Consider the following 21,493-nt stretch of genomic DNA (forward strand, 5'->3'; position numbering starts at 1 on the left):
AAATGATGTACAAATGCGCTTTACACAATTGATGTGTGTATGGATTGGGATAACAGTTGTATGAGCCCCTAATAAAATGTTAAAAAAAAAAACCTGATGGTAGATGAAGACTGTTGAGTTTTTATTTACATATGAGTGGGGGGATGTCCCTGGTGGTATGCACCCAGTGGGCTACATTGACCCGGGCTTCTGGGTGCATCCTGAGGACCCATCCCAGGTGCTGTGGAACTCTGGGACACTGAATCCTGGATCTTCAAGGCTCAGGGCATGGTCCAGGGCCTGCATCAGTAAGATCCCATGTACAAACTCCACTGGGTGAACTGGACTCTGCTTCAGACACACTTGTAACGTGAGGACATAAGTCAGAAAATACACAGTCTGAGTAAGCAGAAAACAGCTGTACCAAGAGTGTTGAACTGTTGGTAAGCAGACAAACATGGTCTTGCTACAAAAGCCCCATGTGCTGTATTAAGAGATGCATTTTTGCGGCAAACTTGTGACTGATATTCTTAGTGATTATTATTGTAAATCTCCCTCACAATCAGCCCACATTTTTTTGCCTAAGTAGTATAGAGCAATGAAAGGATTGATTCTGTACAAGTGAATAACTCAGGTACTGTGATATGGAGTTAGCCTCTGTCAACAGGGCTTTAAAAAATTATCACACAAGGCTAATCAAAGACAATATTAACTTAATGGAAGATCATTTTGCCACAGGAAGAAGATCGATAAGACTTTCTACCATAAATTAACACGGCGGTTTTTCAATGGGGTCAAAGGAAGATTAACCACCCCCCCATCCAAGAAAACCCCAAACTGAACAAATCAATAAAAAACAAATTTCGCAACAACCTTTCTCATCCCGAAACTACCGTTAAAATTGGCTGAACTAAGTTCCAAGGTAGTCCAGATAACTTCCCCATCTCTTCAGTCGTCCATCATAGGTCTTCAAACACAATTGTACCAATTTTGTTGGCATTTTGGTCCTTTCTGGAAGGTGACGGGTGTCCTGAATGAGGTTTGTCATCAATAGACATTTCACCTTTTTGGAAATGAGAAAAACACTCGTACCTCGAGTTTGCCCCATAGTGTTGTCTTTGTAAGCTATGTTCAACATCACAACAATTTCTTCAGCATTTATCCTGAACAGGAAGCATCTCACAGTCGTACACTGGTCTCTTAAATCAGCCATCACCAAAAAACGAGGTTATAGCGAAACGACTTTTATGAAAAAAATTCACTGTGATCAAATAAAACCTTCTCAGGCGACGCCACTGGGTGCACTAACTCAGAGCGAGTTGCTCCATGCTCACCTTGCAGGGGAAAAGCACACTACGAAAACTCTGCCTAGTGGCGCTTTCCCTTCCTTTAATCTGAAATCTAAGGAGGGTTTGGTATCAGAGTCTAAATTGTGAGACTCTGGTTTGCAGAAGGCTCTGAATGACACTGGGAGCCCCAGATACAGTTGTGGGAACTACATTGGAAACAAGCCTCCCGTGTTTTTCCTCTGTCGATAACTGTGGGATGGACAGAAATGGTTCCTAAAGAGAGTGCACTTGGACTGATGAGTACAGAAGATCACAGAGAGAATCCTGACGTGAACAGTGACAACTTTGTCAGTTGATCCCCCCTCTGATGCTTGCTGCACCTGAGCTGGTTGTCAACATTTTCTGTAGTTTTCTTTTGTTTCTGTTTGCTCATATGAGGGTGTTTCTCGGTGATATTATGTAAATGGGGGTCACCCTCTTGAAGTTGTGTTATATGGTTTTTTTGGGTTTTGGTAGATGAAGTCACACATAGGTTGAATGCTGGAGAAAGGATGAAAATTTTCTTTTTTTTAAGTTTTGATTACTTATTATTATTTTTAAGGTCATTTTATTGGGGGATCTTACAGCTCTTATAACAATTCAGACATCAATTGTATCAATCATATTTGTACATATGTTGACATCATCATTTTCTAAACACTTACTTTCCATGTGAACCCTTATTATCAGCACCTCTTTTTACCTCCCCTCCCCCCTCACACCCTCATGACCCCTTGATAAATTATAATTTTCATATCTTACACCTCTCTCCTTACCACCATAGTTTTTTCTACCCTCCTCTCCCCACTTCCCCCTACCCTCCTGGTATTACTACTCCCATTTCTGTTCCTGAGGGGTTTATCTGACCTGGATTCCATGTGTCGTGAGCTCTTATCTATACCTGTGTACATGCTCTGGCCTAGTCGGCAGTTAAAGGCAGGATTGGGGTCACGGTAGTGGGAAGTCAGGAAGCTTCGAGGAACCGGAGGAATATTGTGTATTTCATCAGTGCTATAATAAGCCCTGGTTGACTCACCCCTTCTCTGTGACCCTTCTGTGAGGGAATGTCCCATTATCCACAGATTGGTTTGGGGTCTCTGTTCCAACCCCCTTCATTCTCAACAATGTTTGTTTGGGGTCTTCTGATGCCTGATATCTGAGCCCATTGACACCTCATGATCGCACAGGCTTGTGTGTTTCTTCAGTGTGGACTTATTGCTTCTCTGCCAGATGGCCATTTGTTTAACTTCAAGCCTTTAAAACCCCAGATGCCATCCCTTTTGATAGTTGGGTACCATCTGATTTCATCATCACATTTGCTTGAGCACCAGTTTTGTCTTTAGTGATCGTGCCAGGAGCGTGAGCATCACAGAATGCTGGGTTGTTAGAACAAAGTGTTCTTCCATTGAGGGAGGGCTTGAGCAGAGGCCCCAAACCCATCCACGTCCTCATTGTATTGCTATATAAATAAATGTACCTAGGTGTGTTAGCCTGGGTAGACTAGAGAAACAAATCCATGGACACACTCATATGTGTATAAGAAAAAGTTTATTTACAAGAGCAATTGAATATAGAGAAAACGTCCCAGCCCGGTCCAGATCAAGTCCATAAGTCAAATATTAGTCCATATATCTGATGCCAATATACAAAGACCTCTTCAGACTCATGAAGCACATGCAATGACACCAAGTGCAGGATGATCACAGACCGGTGGGTAGAAATCTTTGGATCCAGTGGCGTTGTAAGCATCTCAGTGCTGGCAGGGGTCTCCACGTGGCTTGCCCAGCTCCCAGGGCTGCATCAGGGTAGGTCCATGTGGCTTCTCCTCAGGGATATGATGCCACGGTTTCTTGAGCAGGGAGAATGAACATGGAATGCCAATAGTCACAAAGACACACAGAGACAATACAGGGCTGCAGCACAAAATAGACGCTGACAGACTCAGTACAAAACTGCAGCAGCCTTGACAGCCCGCAGTGCTTTATTATTTATGTAGGGTACTGCCGTCTTGATCACCTCTTCCGTGGTTTTGTCCAATGTATACAGCAAGCCAATAGACTTCTGTTTGTTGATTTTGTGTTCCGGCACTCTTCCATATTCCTCTATCACTGCCAGTACTCCTGTGATAGAGCTTTTGGAGTTTTCAAGGCATAGAATCGTGTCATCTGAAAATGGCGATAGTTTTACCTCCTCCCCTCCCAGATGGATAGCCTAATGTCCTTCTGCTGCCTTATGTTGTTAGCTAGGACCTCCAATACAATGTTGAAAAGAAGTGGGAACAAGGATTTATCTGGTACCCCTTTTCAGTGGGATTGTTTTGGTCTTTTCTCCATTGATTATGATGTTGGCAATTGGCTTTTTGTAAAAATCTGCTGTTAACTTGAGGAATTTTTCATCCAGTCCTATCTTCTTGAGAGTCTTAATTAGGAATGAATGTTGGATGCTTTCAATCGCTTTTTCTGTGTCTGTCGATATTATCATGTGTGTTAGTCTGGGTAGACTAGAAAAACAAATTCATAGAGACACTCATGTGTATGAGAAATAGCTTTATGTAAAGAGTAATTGTACATCAAGAAAACATCCCAGCCCAGTCCCAATCAAGTCCAAAAGTCCGATGTGTCTGATACCAACCTAAAAAGTCCTCTTCAGACTCATGAAACACATGCAATGATGTCGAATGTAGGAAGATCACAGGCCAGTGGGTGGAAAGTCTTGTGGATCCAATGGTGGTGGAAGCATCTTAGTGCTGGCCTGGGTCTCCACCTGGCTCCTCCAGCTCCAAGGCTCTGGCTGCCATCAGCATAGCTCCAGGTGGCTTGTCAGCAGGAGCGTCTCACAGGGCGTGTGCATGTGTCCAATTCCAGTGAGCTATTTCTCTCCTTAGCGTCCCCAATGAGGTCATCAAGCTGTGACCTGATCGACAGGCTAAACGCCACCACTTCACTCTTAACAGTCTCAAATCCACAACCGATTATGTAACTAGCACATGTATCAAGCACTTTTGTATATATGTTTCCATCATCATTTCCGAAACGTTTTCTTTCTACTTGAGCCCATGGTATCATCTCCTCTTTTCCCCCTCCCTCCTACACCCTTTTACCCACCCTTGTGAACCCTTGTTACTTTAGAAATTAATTTTATTTTCATATTCTTCACGTCTGCTGTCTCCCTTCACCCAGGTTTGTGTTGTTCCTCCCCCACCCCGGGGGGTTGTTGTACCTCGGTCATTTCTCCCCTTCTCTCACCACCTTCCCTCTAACCTCATGATCTTGCTACTCTCATTACTGGTTCTGAGGGGTTTATCTGTCCTCAATTCTGTTTTGACGAAAGCTCTTAGCTGTACCAATGTACATGCTGTGTTCTAGCCAGATTTGTAAGAAAAAACTGGGGTCATGATTGGGAGTAGGAAGCATAAAAATATTGGAGGAATGTTGTGTGTTTCATTGATGCTATATTGCACACTGGCTTGTCTCTTCTTTGTGACCCTTCTGTGAGGGGATATCCAGTTGTCTACAGATGGGCTCTTGGCCTCCATTCCGACCTCCCTCATTTGCACAGGAATGATTGTTTGGGGGTTTTCTGATGCCTGATACCTGATCCCACCGACACCTCATGATCACATGGGTTGGTGTGCTTTGTCCAAGTGGGCTTTGTTGTTTCCCTTCTAGACGGCTTCTTGGTTAACTTCAAGTCTTTAAGGTCCCAGATGCTCTATCTTGTGATAGCTGGGCACTGTCAACTTTCTTCTCCACATTAGCTTACGCAACCATTTTGTCTTCAACGATTGTGTCAGAAAAGTGGGCATAATAAAATACCAGGCTATTAGAACAAAGTGTTCTTGCTTTGAGGGAGGACTTGAGTAGAGGCCTAATGTTGGTCTGCTACTTTAATACTTAAAATGTAAATATATGTACATAGACCTATATCCCTACTGTTATACATTAACATATTGGCATACGTACATGCCTGTGTTTATACCTCTATAGATGCCTTTTACCTCCCGGTTCTATCCTCTATTACTTTTTACTTTCCACTTGTTCCACTATCATATACGACCTTCATTCTGCTCTCTTTACTTCCTTCTGGCTACATTGCAGTTGATCGAACCCCACCAGGCATTCTCTGCCCTCCTCACCATTGATTTTAGAACTCGTGCTTTTCCCTTCTCCCTCAGTTTTATGGCTCCCCTTACTTTTCCCCCACCCCCTCCCCTCCTCTGTCCCCAAGAACCATCAGTCCTGTTATTTTCTCTTTTTCAAAATACTTTTATTGGAGGCTCTTAAATTTCTTATCACAATCCATACATTCCTCCAATGTGTCAAGCACATTTGCACATATGCAGCCATCACCTTTTTCAAAGCATTCTCTTCCCACTTGAGCCCCTGATATCAACTCCCCATTTCTTCCCCCTCCCTCCCTCACTGAGCCACCCTCCCTCACGAAACCTTGATAAGTTATAGATTATTTTTTCCTTATCTTACATCATCCTCCATCGCCCCTCACCTACTTTTCCGTTATTCATCCCCTTGGGAAGTGGTTCTAGCTTGATCCTTGTATAAATTCCCCCTTCCTCCCCCTGCACAACCCTAATCTTTCTGGTATCTCTACTCTCCTGTTGGCCCTGAGGGATTTGTCTATCGCAGATTTCCTGTGTTGTGGGCTCTTATGTGTAGCAGTGTACCTGCTCTGGTCTAATCTGACTTGTAAGATAGAATTGAGGACGTGATAGTGGGGTGAAGGAAGCACCAAAGAGCTAGAGGAAAGTTGTGTGTTTCATCGGTGCTTTACTGCACCCTGACTGGCTTGTCTCTTCCCCATGACCCCTCTGGGAGGGAATTTCCAATTGTCCATGAATGGGTATGGGGTCTCCACTCCATGCCCTGCCTCATTCACATTGGGTATGGTTTTATTCTGGGTCTTTGATGCCTGATACTTGATCCCATCAACACCTCATGATCACACAGGCTGGTGTGCTTCTTCCATGTGGGCTTTGTTGCTTCTGAGTTAGATGGCCGCTTGTTTATCTTCAAGTCTTTAAGACCCCAGACGCTATTATCTTTTGACATCTGGGCACCATCAGCTTTTTATGTACTCATATCAGTATGGGAAGGATTAAGTTTGCAGATGGACATTCTGTGATGCTCACCTTCCTGACATGATCACTGAAGACAAAATGGGTGCATAAGTAGTCCTGTTATTTTCAACTCAGGATTGTTTATCCTGCCTATCATATAGAAAGGTATGAAAAAAGAGAGAGAGAGAAAATAGCTTATGAATAGTTCCAGGTCTGTTTGCTGATCCCTATGAATGATTTCTAATTGGGTCTGATGCAGTGCCAAGTCCTTCCCCCCAAGCCCAAAGTCGATTTTCAGAATTACATGGGAATGTTGTTGCTTTGCACCCCTTGCTGCTCTGTTGTGCTCTCTTCCTGTCACACCCTGGTGTAGGGGGTCAGACCTGGCACAGTTCCCACACTGTGTTTCCGGTGCTGCCCCTGTAGCACTGTGGATTAGTAATGGGGTATTGTGTCTTGTGATTGGGTCAACCCTAGGGTCCTCTCTGTGCATTGATTGCTGTGAGCAGGAATGTTTTCCTGGAAGCTTCGTGGGCCAGTATGCTTCTCTGTCTCCCTCACCCTTTCATCCCTCTTAGTTTGCTCCCATGTGGTCTGGGAAGACCTGCCACTCTCCCTGGCTGTACCTTGACTGCTGTCTTCTGTAGTGCATTCTTCTGTGGAAGGGGGTCGATGTAGCCGGGATAGGGGCCAGCCCAATCTTGCAGTTCCCTCTGTTAGCTCACTGATTCATGCCAGTATGTTGTCCTCAAGGCTTGGAAGTTGAGGTCTGGTCCTAGAGCCAGTTTTTGCCTAGGGCTGTGGCCTTCAGCTCCTGTGGGCTTTTTCCGTTTTGTTATGTGAAAAATCCTATGTTCTGCTCTGGGGACCTAATTTTTGTCTTGTTATGCTAATATTATGTTAATGGACTAGGTTTCTGGTGGCTAACATTCAAAGTTACAGAAAGCAACGCTGCATGGGATTTAAAAGGGTTTTGATTTGTGTGTGTGTGTGTGTGTGTGTGTGTGTGTGTGTGTGTGTGTGTAATGGGCTTGTGAGGTGTCCTGGTGTCCAGGCTGTGACCTGATGTTCCCCAGGAAAGAGAGACCAGAGTAGCTGAGTGGTTTGGGGGCTGACTGGATCTGAATTCTCCCTCAGCTGCACATCTATGTCACTCCAGGCTCTCTCCTGCACAGCTCTGCACACTGTCCTCCAGGCATCTGCAATCTGTCATGGGTAAATATCCCAGGGGCTCTTCCATTGCTACAAAATAGTGTTTATCTATCGTTACCCACACTGGCATAAGTGGAGCCGGGGAGAGAGGGAATGGGGTTGGCCAATGTAGTCACTCCATTCCTGGCTGGGGAGGGGTGATGCAAAGCCCAAGAATGCAGGAGCAGGGAGGATAGCAAAGAGGGGAAAGCTGGTGTGAGGTCTTGAGGCTAGTATTCAAGGATCTCTGAGAGCCTGCAATTATGACCACCTTTAGACGGCAGTCTGGGAAAATTCCCACATGGTATGGGTCTCGGATCTTGAGTGCAGGAAGGGGTGGCAGACACCATCCTGCTGGACCTGGTGGGGATTAGTGGAACTCACAGGCACATGCAGTGAACTTAGAGCGTTTCAGGGAGTTCTCAAAATGCTCAGTGGGTGAAAATTGCAGGGGTAGGTCTGAACCAGACCCTAGTACATGGAATCTATTTTTAGCACCCAGCCTCCCAATATTGGCTTCCTTAACTCTTCATTTTCTGACCTAACAACAGTAGCACCAGGCAGGTGAATTCTCCCTGGACACCATCTTCAAACATCTGGTTTCCAAAATGCCATGAATGACAATGGAAGCCCAAAGTTAATTTTCAGTGTCCCCCCCTAAGCCTGAGGCTACGGATAATACCCTCTGAACATAGTCCAGTGATGTGAATAACTTTTCTATGGCACACAGAATATGGTAAAACTAATTATGGTAGATGTAGTTATGGTAAATGTAATGCCTTATCATTTGATCACCCTTTTGACCCAATTTACAGTCAATGTTGTTTCAATGTTTAATATTTTTTTCTTTCTTTTTGATGTTTCTGTGTTTTGCCTATTCATTGTCGTTTTGTTTGTTTGCTTCCTATTTGTATTTTGTAGGATTTTTCAAATATGTAGTCTAGGTGCAGTAGGTCTATAGAGACAGCAATTTGACTGATAATTCCCTAAGGGCATGGTAGGGAAGGTCAGGGAAATGGGGAGCTAGAAACAATGAGTATGAAAAGAAAACTTTCTGAAACTGGTTGTGGTGATCATTGCACACATTTTAAAAATATGATTAAATTGTATGATATGTGAAGTTTAAAAAATGTCAGCAAATTTAATATTGTATGGGTTCTTAAAGGCTTGTCTCAACACAAGTAGCCATCTAAGTGGGAAGTCAGCTAAGTCCATATGGTAGAAGCACAACAGACTGTGTGATCCAAGGGTTGTAAATATATAAAATCCAAACACAGAGGAGGGAATGGTAAGATAGCCTATAATCTAAAAACCTGGGTGCATAACACTATGGATGATATTGTAAACCTCGAATCCATTTGCAGGGTGCCTACCTGAATTGAATATTTGGTACATACCCACTGACTATAGTCAGGGTATATCAATAGCTTAGAGGTCAGACAAAGAGCATCGTAAAGTGGATTTTAGTAGCTGTAATCAGATTTGATCTTCCTTTTGACCCAGTTTGAATTTATTCTAGCTTTTAAATACAATCTGCCTTCTTTTCCATTGAAGTTTTTGTTGGTTTTATGTAGCCATTGTTGCTGGGTACTTTTTGTTTCATGTTTTTGGTTTGTAACTATTTTCTGTATAGGGAATTCAGGATGGGCGGATCACTTACCAGATTAATAATTACCTGGGGGCACAGAAAGGGAGGTAGGTGGAAATGGAGAGTCAACAGCAATGGTTTTAAAAAGGAAGAAAATGCTCCAGAGTTGATTGTGGTGATGATTGCACAACCCTTCTTAATATGACTGAACTATTGAATTGTGTGATATGTTCATTATATCTCAATAAAAATTTTGTTTTAATTGTATAGTTTGCCTTTGACCTCTGAACCACGGAAACAAATATTTGAGGTAGATTTTGTCATTCCCTTACAACAGAAAAGTGAAATAAAGATTAGACATGTTAAGCAACTTGTCCCTGGTCACCTAGACTGCAAATGGCAGAGCAGGGACAGCCATCTCAGAATAGTCCCTGTGCCCAAGCCCTTTACTCTCTGCTATCTACTGGATTACAAACACACCCTACCTCTCCAATCTATAGAAGGAGAAACATAGCAATGCCTTTTAACTGTTGTAGAACTGTGGTATATTTCTTCTTAAAGTAGAAAAAACGAGTCCCTTCATTTACTGGTCATTATCCTTCCCCAGGACTTTTTATGGCATTCAGACCATTGATACATTGTTTCTAAGTTTAGGGCAAAATCACCAAGTTGATTTTTTCCAAAGAACAGTGAGATGCTATGGTACCACCTGAAGGAGGTCTGAACAAGTCAGTAATGGTATTCATCCCGCATCTCACCAGGAGCAAGATGGACATGTGGCCATGACCAATGCCCACATGGAAACTGCACAAGATAGTAAGCGTCCCATTAATATGGTGACACGAGGGAGGCAGGGGAATATGTAGTGATATATTTAACTCTGTCACTTATCACCTTCTCTCCAGCATGGTAGAATGAAGAATTCTCAAAATCCAACAACTCACTACCATTGAGTCTATTCTGACTCATAGCGATCATATAGCACAGAGGAGAGCTCCCACTGTGGATTTCCAAGATTGTTCATCTTTATGGGAGCAGAAAGTCTCATCTTTCTCCCAGGAAGCAGCCAGGGGTTTCAAACTGTTAACCTTGGGGTTAACAGCCTGACTCCTAATGCAATTTGCCACAAGTCTTCCTTTGTTGAATTCTAGGACCAGGTTCAAGGTTGAGCGAATAGCTTTGATATCAGTAGGACAAGGCGTAAGAAATCTTTCATGGCATTTACAGACAACTTTTTTATTTCTACATTTACACAGCACCTGCAATGCCATCTCAATCTATATCAGAGGTATAGCTATCTTAAAGAAAACCAAATCCAAGGTGCCATGGAGAGGCAGAAAAGAAAGAAAAAAGAAGGAAAAAAACAGAGGGAGGGACAGAAGGTAACAGGCAAGATGGAAGCACCAGGATGTGGTTCAACATAGTAAGAGAGCAGATTGGGTGGTTGTGCTGACCTCATGTGAAGATCTTGGGTACTTTGCTCGAGCACTGGGATTTCTTAAATTGTCCTCTTTCATCACTAGAGGCTAACATCCTCAATTTGTCTTAAGTTTGGTTGGGAGAAGTCATAAAAAGGGAACAGACTGAAAGCAGGGAGAATGCGCAGGTTGTCTACAGGCAAGATGGAAACTGCTGACGGGGAGATGGAACGATGGTTGACTTCATGACTTTGCGTCATTCAAACTGAAGGCTTGGAGGACAGAGGAGGGATGGAGTTGAGTCTCTTGGGTCAGAGGAAAAGGCAAGGCTGCCAGCTTCCCTGGAACCTTATCAAACTAAGGGCACGTCAAAGACTTGAAGTTGGTTATTTGAACGAAAATATTTGAATATACAGAAAAGGTAAGTAGAAGACCTACGTCTGGAACAAAAATGATAAATAATGGATGTTGGCCTGTGTTTAAATGTTATTTTAAAGTTTGCTCAAAGGTGTGAAAGAGAGATATGGTTGGGTCTCTTTGAGATTTATTTCTGTCATGTCAATAACTTCTTGCAGCCTATTGTTGCACCAAGATTCCATTTGGCAGGAAATATGATAAAGGGAGTGCTCAATTTGATCCAGAAGAAATGCAAGCCTAACTACAAGAGGACAAGGAGAGTGGACACAGAGCAGGTGCAGGGGCCAGGTTAAGCATAGTCTGGCCTCCTGTTGTCTTTCATTTTCTTGTTCCTGTCACTGAAGATTCACTATGAGAAAATGCAGGCCAGGTATGTTAGTCTGGGTACTTTAAAGAAACAAATCCACAGAAACTCATGTACAAGAGAGAGTTTTATATAAAGGTTAAGTGTGCATCAAGAAAACACCCAACCCAGTGCTGCCCAAGCCCACAAGTCCAACATTAACACATTAATCCATATGTCTAACACCAATCCTCAAAGTGCTCCCCCATCTCACAAAACAGATGCAGTGATGCTGACTGCAGGAGGAAAGCCAAATCAGTGAATGTGTAAGCATCTCAGCGCTGGCAGGGGTCTCCACACAGCTGCTCCAGCACCCAGGGCTGCATCGGAGCAGATCCATGCAGCTTCTCCTTGGGGATATCTTGCAGGAAGTGAGCCTTGCAAGCTGAAGCAGAGAACTGGCTAAGGCAGCTGCACCCTGGTCCAACCATCAGAAAGCAAGAGACCCAAGAAATAGAAAGTTGAGCCTCACTGAGCCATTATCTCTCCACCCTTCAATTAACCCCACATGTGTTTATCGGCCAGGTTGGCACAATAAACTAACCACCTCACCAGGTTCTTTGCTAAAAATGCATTGGCTTTACATTGAAGTGCATCAGTGGCAAGATTTGGAATGAGGATAACAATAGGGTGTGTCAGGGCATGGCCAGCAATAGTTAAGAGCAGGAGAGAAAACCAGGAGGGACAGGTGTCTTTCTTGATCTTAGTTTTCAGAAGTCCTGGTACTTATCCAACCTCTCTTGTCTTTTCTGCAGATCCCTCTCTTTGACAGCCTCTCTGAGCATTCCCAGTATGTGCAGAAGGAGCTGAAGTCAAACAATGTGAAACTGATGAAATAAATGCAGACTCGGGACATAAACGTACACACAGACCCAACAGTGCTTCTTCCCTCACCAGATGCTCCTCACCCTCAAAGTCACTGAGCCCTCCATCTGTCTGGGCAGGTGATTAAGGTGAAAGGAGAGAACTGTCAGGAAGCACCTGACTTCCTGAGATTGCACTCAGCCCCAGGTATGTTTTCCAGCTGTATTTCTAGGGTAGGTGAGGACAGAATGATCATTCTGGGGGCAATTGTTAGAGGGAAATTTAGAGAGGTGCTGGTGATAAGGTTGGTCCAGCCAGGCCCTTCTGATTCTCCTAATCCCTTCCTCCTTGGCTTTCTAAGGGAGTAATGCACCATGATACTGCAATGGGAGCAAAGGGCAGAAAAGACATGGCTTCTAGTCCATGAAGAGAACGTGCCCAAGGGGAGGCCTTGAGACTAGTACTGAAAGTGGTGGTGAAGGTGGGACAGATAGGGAGAAAGGCAGATTGTTCCAGATATCACTTCTTGGAGCCTTTGCTCTAGCTCTTTTATCACACCACAGCTTTTGTGCTTCTACCCAAGCAACACGAAACCCTACCAGCTGGTTGGCCTGTCCAGCATAGTGCAGAAGAATCCCAGCATCAAGAACAGGAACCTCTTAGAAAAGAAGGTAAGAAGCAGTAGCTAAAACATTCGTTGACAGGAAGGAGACAGAGCTTATCAGGGTGATGACAAGAGAAAGGTGGTAAGACGATTTGGGGGAGATGGTGGAATCGAGGGCAAAGGACCCTCCTGGGTCACACTTCCTGATTCATGTTCCCTCCTCATAATTGCATGTGAATGCTGGGTGGGAGATGGACGGGATACAAGGGCTGGAGCCAGAAGATATGTATGCAGATGGAAAGCCTCTGTGCACCACCTTGCCGGATAAGCCCACCAATGTAAGGTCAGCTGTTCTCTCTGTTGCTTCCCGGAGCATGATCTACCCAGATCCTCTCAGGGGACCACGTGGCCTGCCCTCTCTTCTCTATGCTGACAAGTCTCCCTGCCTTCCTCTCGCCTGATTTCTGCTCCCCTCTGTTTCTCAGCCCTCTTCATCCAGCCTTCTCTGGCAAGGCCGCCCAGGAACAGGGCTCTCCCTTCCTCCCCAGGACCAGAAGTGTGCACAGCATTCCCTGCTTCTGCAGTGGGGCTGCTTTGAACCAATCCCTACCGGCCTTGAATGTGAATGCTCCTCCTGAACAGGGTCTCCTGCTGAGACAGGCCCTCCTCCATCAGAGCCTTTCCTTTGGCCCAGTGCTGCCTTTCTGCCTTGTTCCCAACTGGTCATCAAACCTGTCCCAGCCTGGTATGAAGCCTCTCCTGCCATATTGGAGGGCAGAGTCTGGGGGTGGGAAGACTTATAGCATGCCATCTGTTCCTTTCACTCAATGCCAGCAACTGGGCCCTGTAAGGGGAGACTCCTGGGCTCCCTAGGTCAGTGGGTCATAAGGGGATCGTCTGCAGTGACCACAGGGCCTCCTCAGGGAGCTAGAGAATACAAAAATACTGAAGAATGGGGCAGAAAAGATTACCAGATGGCTATCCAATCAGGGTGAACTCGCTACACCATGCCATGTCATCCTGCCGGATTCTTTTGAAACTCTGGGTAAATCAATATAATCTGATTCTTCAGACAAGCAACCAACTTGTATGGGCAGTCTTACAAAGGGATCATTAGGGGATAAAGTGTCAATGCTCAAAGGGACCAAAGCCTTTCCATGCCATGCTATGCACTAACCTGAATTTTGACCCACTGGAGACGATCTCCAGCCCCTTCACTGCTCCATGTCCCACATCCACCTCAGAAAGCATCACACAGGTGGCACAAGGCAATGGGATCCATCTAAAATCTGTTTTCTATTTTGACACCAGTCTTAGTGCTGACAGGGATCAATGAAGACAGGGCAGCAGCAGCAGTGGGGGAACGTTTCCCTCTTCTCCCCTCCTTTGTCTTTAATTCATGGAGCCCTGGTGGTGCACTGGCTATGCTGACTACAAGGCTAGAAGACTACTGACTACAAGGCTAAAAGTTCCAAACTAGCAGCCGCACCACGAGAGAAAGATGTGGCTTTCTACGCCAGTGAGGAGATACAGTCTAGGGTACCGACAGTGGCCGTTCTACCATGTGGTATAGGGTTGCTATGAGTTAGCATCCACTCAATGGCAGAGGGTTTCGGGACTATTTTCAGAACTCTGAAAACCATGTTTTCTCTACTTTTCAGCTTAGATTTGTTTGAGATTTCTCTAAAAGGTGGCACTAAGATCTGTTACATGACCCCTCAAACATAGATATAGAGAAAACATATGGAGGGAAACTCTGCAGAGCTGACTCTCTGAGAAATGATAAATAACAGAGAAACGCCAACAGAAAAAGCAGAACCCACACAGAAACGAGAAGGAAAAAAATTGAACTGAGCTTTAAATCTCCCAGAAGAACAGAAGCCTGTACTAGATACACCCTGGTAATTCAGAGGGAGGAAGACAGCTTAAGGACCCCCTAAAATAAGTCCGGGGAGTCCTGTCCGGACAGTTGGCCATACCTCAGTGCAGCACCAACAGTAAATGTTCCCCCTTGCCTTGCCTTCTCTTTCTTTTCTTTCTTTTTGGTCTCCAGTTCTCCGTTTCCCCTTTTCTCCTCATCTTCTCCCCGAATCCTGACCTTGCCTCCTCCATCTACCTGCCCAGTCATCCTGGGCCATGCCTACAAGATCTCCTGACGCTGTCCAGGGCCAGCCTGGCTGAGGCCTTAGATACTGGGTGAGGTAGTGGAACCCTGGGTCCAATCCCATTCCCTCCTCCTTTAAGAGACTCACTTGGGTACTTGGAGGGAGGTAAGTGAGGCAGGGATGGGAAGGAGTCCCTGGAGCCTGGCATCCACACACTGTTTCTGTGTCCCTGGAGAAAGAGGTCAGGCTGTTCCTAGAAGGAATTCTCAGGGGAAGGATGCGGGGAGTGTGGTATGAAGAGGAGATCCACTTGCTCTCTCCCTGGGTGAGCCCATGGAGGAGGGCCCATGGTCTCTGAAGGGTGGTGGCACTAGAGGGTAGGTGGGAGCCCCTTGGCTGTGTTCTGCTCTAGATCCATTTATTTCAATGAGGATGGCATTACTTGATTTTCTCTTTTGTCTTGATTTTTAACAATGACCTCCTGGAATTCTTCAACAAGTTGTTCTGTCTGTAAAGTGTATTCCTTTTTCCTTGACTTCACCACCTGACGTAGGATGCCCTTTATTATGGACCTCTTAGATCTAAATGTGTTAGATGTTCAGATCTGACCCCTCCTCTTCCTAGGGGGATGGGCCTGTGAGGGAACCTCAGAAAGGTTACAGACCTTCCCCATAGTTTTGCATTGGCTTCTGTGTCCCCTGGTGAAGACCCTAGGATAGTCTTACCACAGATTGTCTATGACACCACCTTTTTCCTTGGCCTGTCGTTTTCCCTGACCATTCAATGCTATCCCCCTTCTCTGCACCGCTGAGTTCCTCTTAGGATGACAAGGACGGTCACAAAAAGTGACCAGTCTGTAAGGTGAGGAGATTTGGTCAAGTAGGGCTTATGGAGTTGGGTTGGAAGCGGATGGAAGTCAAAGTTCTGAACAGTTTTGATTCCAGGGGGCCTCTTGGGAGTGCAGAGCTGGAAGAATCTAGTCTTGAAATTCCTGAAGCAGTAAGTCCCTCTGGAGTCCTAATGCAGTGAGGGATGGGATGGTTCAGGCAAACCAGGCACAGGCCTGCTCCTTGTGCGGGGGACTTCCAAGTCCACTTAAGTGTCCAGAACATCGATAGCTTGTCCTCTCTGCTTCCCCAAAGGTATTACTGGATCTATGACAATGGTCACTGGCAGAACCCCCTTGATGCCTACCATGATGAGGCCTGCTGCACACTGACCATAGATTTCAACCTCAAGGAACCAGTTCTGAGCATGTCACAAACCTAGTGACACTCCTGGGTCCTATGATTTCCCTTCAGACACCAGCCGGTCTTTCACCTCCTGTTCCCCTTCCACTTTGAGAAGTGGCTTGGCAAAATACTCCAGGAGTGGCAGGAATATGAAGAAAAGCAAGTACCCCTGTGAGTGTGTGATGGGGAAGGTTGGGTGGGACGGGAGGTATCGTTGTAGGGACCAGATAAGTGAGACGGTTTCTGATATTCCCTCCCTCTTTTCACACAGTTGTGCTGACTCAGCTGCTGAAACACACAACAAGTGAAATTGCCAACTTCCTCAGTGTGTTGCCTCAACCCAGCATGACCTCAACTTCTCCATGGTGGGCATGTGTTTTAGTCTGGGTTGACTAGAGAAACAAATTTACAGACACTCATTTGTATAAGAGTTTTGATATAAAAGAGCAATTGAATAATGAGAAAACATCCCAGCCCAGTCCAGTTCAAGTCCTTAAGTCTGATATTGGTCCATATGTCCAATACCAATCTATAAATTCCTCTTCAGACTCATGCAATGCATGCAATGACGACCAATGCAGGAAGATCACAGGCCAGTGGGTGGACATTCTTATGGATCCAGTGGCAGTGGAAGCATCTCAGCGCTGGTGTGGGTCTCCACATGGCTCCTCCAGCTCCAGGGCTCTGGCTCCATCAGTATATCTCCAGGTGGCCTGTCAACAGGAATGTCTCGCAGGGAGAGAGTGTGTGTCTTGCCTCCCGTGAGCTATTTATCTCTGTCATTCCACCAAATGAGGGCATGAAGCTATGACTCAATTGACAGGCTAGACTCCACCCCATCAATATTAAGAGCCTCAAGTTGATCCCAGATTATGTAATTACCACAACATGTGTGCCCAGCCAATGAGCACCTGTTTCCTCCCTGATCCAGGCCCAGAAAGCAGAGGTGGGCAGGAGGTTTATTGGGAACCTGGGAGCCTGAGCTGTGTTCCCTTTCGGGAAAACGTGCTCTTCTTTTCTGCCAATGGGAAGTTCAAGGACGGTGAGTGTCTGGGAATCCCTTCCTCGTGCCCCCCACTGTTCTCCATCCGAGGTCTCCAGGCTTCCCAGGTCCCTTGCCCCTTGTCTAACCCATTACCATTCCTGTCTATCCCATCAAAGCCCAGGTGGTAGGGGTATGGACTGTGCACTTTGGTGACTCATGTCTCCATTCCACACTCTACCACCACTGTACACTTGCATACACTCTCAGAGTCATTGTTTGCAAACTGAATCTACTAATACCCACCTCTGGGCTGCGGTAAAAAGTTAGGTAAATGCACTTGAGAAGTGTAGGATCCTTATCATTGGCAGGTCATTGTTCCCATTGTTGCCCTCCTTGGTGCTGACACCCCCTAGAGTCCCTGTAGACATCTATCTCTGTATGACCCCCTTCAGTGTGGGATAATAAGACATACCTTGTGTGGGAACTCTTTAAGTGAGTGTGTAAATCATATGGCTAACTTTGATGCGTATTATGGATTGTTGTCTTTGAAGTGGGAGGAATCTGTCAGCCTCATGCTTGTGCATCAACCAGGATCTTCATTTGGGGTTTTTCTTCCTCTCTTTTTATATATTACTTGGCATTTAACACATACACGATGTCATTCCATATTTCAATCAAGTCAGGTAGAATTGTACAATTGCTACCCCAGTCAGGTTCCAACCATTCCTTTTTTACATGGACTCCTTGACATCGTCTCCCTTTTACCCCACTACCAGCTTTCTGGCAGCAATTCCAGGTTAGCGTTGTGTTTTGGGCCTCAGAGAAAACATCAATTTGAGGCTGTGACCAGGTGTGATTTCCTCACAATTGCATGATTCTAAAAGATAAATTTCAGATGTGATTTTATAAGTAGTTAACGGCATAGCCTATGGCTTAGGAATAGTACATTCTCATTCTGGATCCAGCATTCACTTGCGTGACCTTCGTCCATTTACATGACTTCTCTGTGACTGTTTCCTTCATTGAATATGAGGGTTAGTGTACCCGCCTCCGTGAGTTGTTGTGAAGGTGAGCGTGTTGGTGAAACAGTTTCTAGTGAAGCTGGCAGGAATCTCTACAGAGGCATGTTCTATGGGCGGGAAAAGCATGCCAGCCAAAGAATCTGGGAAGCAGGGAGAGGAGAGGATGGCAGGAATGTGGGCTGGATCCTCGTTGGGAATGTGTGCTTATCCACCCGTGCTACAGTCTGATGACCCATTCTTCCAAGCTTATGTATCATGAACGGACTGTGAGGGATGCCAGCTGGAAAGAGGCCCAGAGTACCTTCTGCAATCCAGTATCCACAGCCTCCTCCAGCTGCATGCACATCATCTCCAGAAACAGTGGGAAATCGGGCAAGTGTTCCCCACCCTGTCTGCAATACACCTCCAGTGATTTAAGAGTTAGAGGCTGGTGGTGGGTGTGGGTGGGGATGGTTGGGAATGAGCCGAGAGGAGCTTCAGGGTGTATTAAGGGAACCTGAAGAAAATGCGTTTTGCTTCATTACGCTCTTTGTTACTCTGTCAGCTCATTGACATCTTCCCCACTTAGTGCAGACGATGCCATCTAGTTACTTTCTAGGGGCACACGGTACTTTCTGAGTTCCATGGATCCTCTCCCATTGTTGATATTTTAGATTTCTATGACTGTCTCCCCGTATACTCTGAACCACCACTGCTCCCTCTTCTCCTCTGACAGAGCACATATGGAGGCATGTTTCTGATACATAGATTAACATGTGGATTCGGGGGATCAAGTATGCACTTTGGCCCTATGAGGTGTCACCTGTTGTTCCTTCAACATAAGTGTCTCCATGAGAACAACTGAGATGGCACCACGACCTCCTCGGGTTTTGATCTGTCCACCGTGGGGTCTTGAAATCAGGCCACGTGAACATAGGCCAAGTCGCTTGGGGAAGACAATCAGGCCTCCTGACTTTGATGATACCCTCTCTCTTCCTTTCCCTCCCTCTAGCCTGGGATTGAGGTCCCAGGAAACACTTTCATGAAGTGACCCACCGTCTCCAGGATGAAAACTACAAGGGATTCAGGGTTCTTGTCATCTTCCTCTTGACATTGCCATGTTCCCCTTTTCCTGGAGCCAGGTTTGTAAATCTGTTGCACCTAGTTTCCCTGTTTTGTTTTAAAAAATAAAGAGTGATATCACATGTTATAGCAAATTATTGCAGTATTTACTTGAGTCAAGTATTATTATCACACGCATTCAGCTTATATTCTATTGCTTAAACCAATAACTTAATCCTAGTAATAAAATACAATAAGAACTGTGCTAGCAGATGATCAGGATGGGAGGTGAAGGGAGGCTTTTCTATAGAAGTGGCTTTGATCTGCAACTCAAATAGCAAGAAGAAAGATGTAGGATGTGTGCGCTGTGCACAAACAGAATAACACAGACAGTGGTACTGAGGTGTGGACAAGTATGGTATATGGAAGGAACAGCTTGGATGCCAGCGTGCATTACGAAATGACGTCAGAGTGGTAGGAGGGGTCAGAGAACAGGAAGCCTGGTAGGCCATGGTGAAGGCTGTGAGGTTATTCTTCCTATGATGGGTGTCATTAGCAAGCTTAAAGGATGAGAGGGCCATCGTAGTCTACTTTGACAATTAGAGAAGAGCCTGAAAGACAGCAACAGTAGGAAGAGGGATCTGAGCTAAGACTGTGATCATACAGGTGAGAGTGTCCCTCGGCATGAATGGTGAGAAGAATTGTCAAAGGGATTCCATCCTAAAGCAGAGTCAACTGGATTTGCCAGTGGAGAGCATTTACATGGTGAAGGAGAGAGAGGAAGCAGAGTGTCTCTTCTACCCTCAGTCTGAGCTGCTGGGTAAAATTGATGCCTGATAGGGTTGTTTGCCTGGTTTGGTGCAAGGCCAGGAAATTGAGACCTGTGTTGTGTTTATTTTTTTTCCCAACAGTGTTATTGGCATATAATTCACATGTCATACATTTTAATCATTCAATCGCATCAAGAAGAATTGTACGATCATCACCATAACCAGTTTTAGAATATTTTCTTCCTTCTTGTACTCATCATGATTAGCTCCCTATTTTGCTCCAGCCGCCTCTGCCATACCTCCATGGAAACATTAAGCCAGTTGCTGTCTCTATAGATTTACTGATCCTGGATTTCATATACAGAAAAACATCTTTTAAAAAGTAATAAACAGAACAAAACAATGTAAAACAGATAAAAGCATCATTCAAAAAGAAAGCAGACAAAGTGTGTGCTGAAGAAAGTAGATGTTACCCAACTATCAATTGGAACAGTGTCTGGGCTCTTAAAGCCTTGTATTCAAACAAGCAGCCCATATAAGTGAGTCATCAACTAAGGCCACATAGAGGAAGCACACCAGGCTTTGTGATCCAAAGCTGACAACAAAATCCAAATATGATGAAGATAAAGTATCAGAGCTTAAGTTCTGAACACCCAATTTGTAGAAGACTATAGAGGATAGTGGGAGTCTCAAAGTTATCTGCACAGTACCAAATCAGATTAAACCTCTGCCACATCCCCTTAAACCACAGGTGAGAAACTTAAACGGCATTCCTATCAGACAGAGATGATTGTCAATTGATTATCATGGATTAACCATGGTATAACATGACACTTGGTCAGTCGACCTCCCTCTTGACCCAACCTGAATGTGCTCTAGGCTCAAGTATTTCTTGCTTGTTAATATGACAGAAATTTCTTCCCTGGCTCTTAAAATATTGATGGTGGTCTTTTCTTTCTCTTTACTTGTATTTTTATCTTTATACTATTATTTTCTTCTTGCCATTTTGTTTTTGTTTCTTATTGTTCATTTCTCCTGAGTTTTCCAGTATGTGAAGCACAGGAGTGGATACATAGAGACAACCACTGGTTTATCGGGGATGTGGACAGGGGTTGAGGAGTGGGGAGAGTGAGGGGATTAGGGGAGCAAAAAGTAAATGCAGAAGATAGAAGGGAGCACTATAACTGATTGTGATGGTGTATATACAACCCTTTTAAAATGATTTAGCCATGAAAGTGTATAATATGTGAATATTATATCAAAAAGACTACTAAAAGTAAACCAAATTTGACCAGTGCTTATCATGGGTGTAGTACAAAGACTTGCTATTTGGGTCTGAGTTATTTCATTGGAATGACTCAGGGACCCAAAATGATAGCGTAGTCACCATCATGATAATTGTCCACTGTGCCAGAAGGAAGAGAACCCTGGAGTGTCTCCAACCAACAAACATGTCTTCTATTTCACAAATACCACATGTTATTCACAACTCATTAGCCAGAATCACTCAAATAATGGCCCTCCCCAAAGCAAAAAGGTCAAGAATTGCATTGTTATCAGGTTCTGGGAGCAGAAGAGAAATGTAAACACTC

At 44.8% G+C, this 21,493-nt stretch overlaps 1 protein-coding gene across 1 annotated transcript in view; it reads left to right on the forward strand.

Moving 5' to 3' along the window:
- The window catches only part of LOC123521717 (nuclear RNA export factor 2-like), a 46,592-nt gene extending 30,472 nt beyond the window's left edge, over positions 1-16,120 (forward strand). Inside the window, exons 16-19 of the mRNA XM_045290578.1 lie at positions 11,185-11,270; positions 12,706-12,813; positions 14,800-14,942; positions 15,994-16,120. Of these exons, the coding sequence (XP_045146513.1) occupies positions 11,185-11,270; positions 12,706-12,813; positions 14,800-14,942; positions 15,994-16,120 (464 nt within the window). The remainder of the gene's footprint in view (positions 1-11,184; positions 11,271-12,705; positions 12,814-14,799; positions 14,943-15,993) is intronic.
- The last annotated feature ends 5,373 nt before the right edge of the window (positions 16,121-21,493 follow it).

The sequence above is a fragment of the Echinops telfairi genome, unplaced genomic scaffold (genome assembly GCF_000313985.2).
Source record: "Echinops telfairi isolate 266 unplaced genomic scaffold, ASM31398v2 ScPeMD7_44;HRSCAF=162, whole genome shotgun sequence".
NCBI lineage: Eukaryota > Metazoa > Chordata > Mammalia > Afrosoricida > Tenrecidae > Echinops > Echinops telfairi.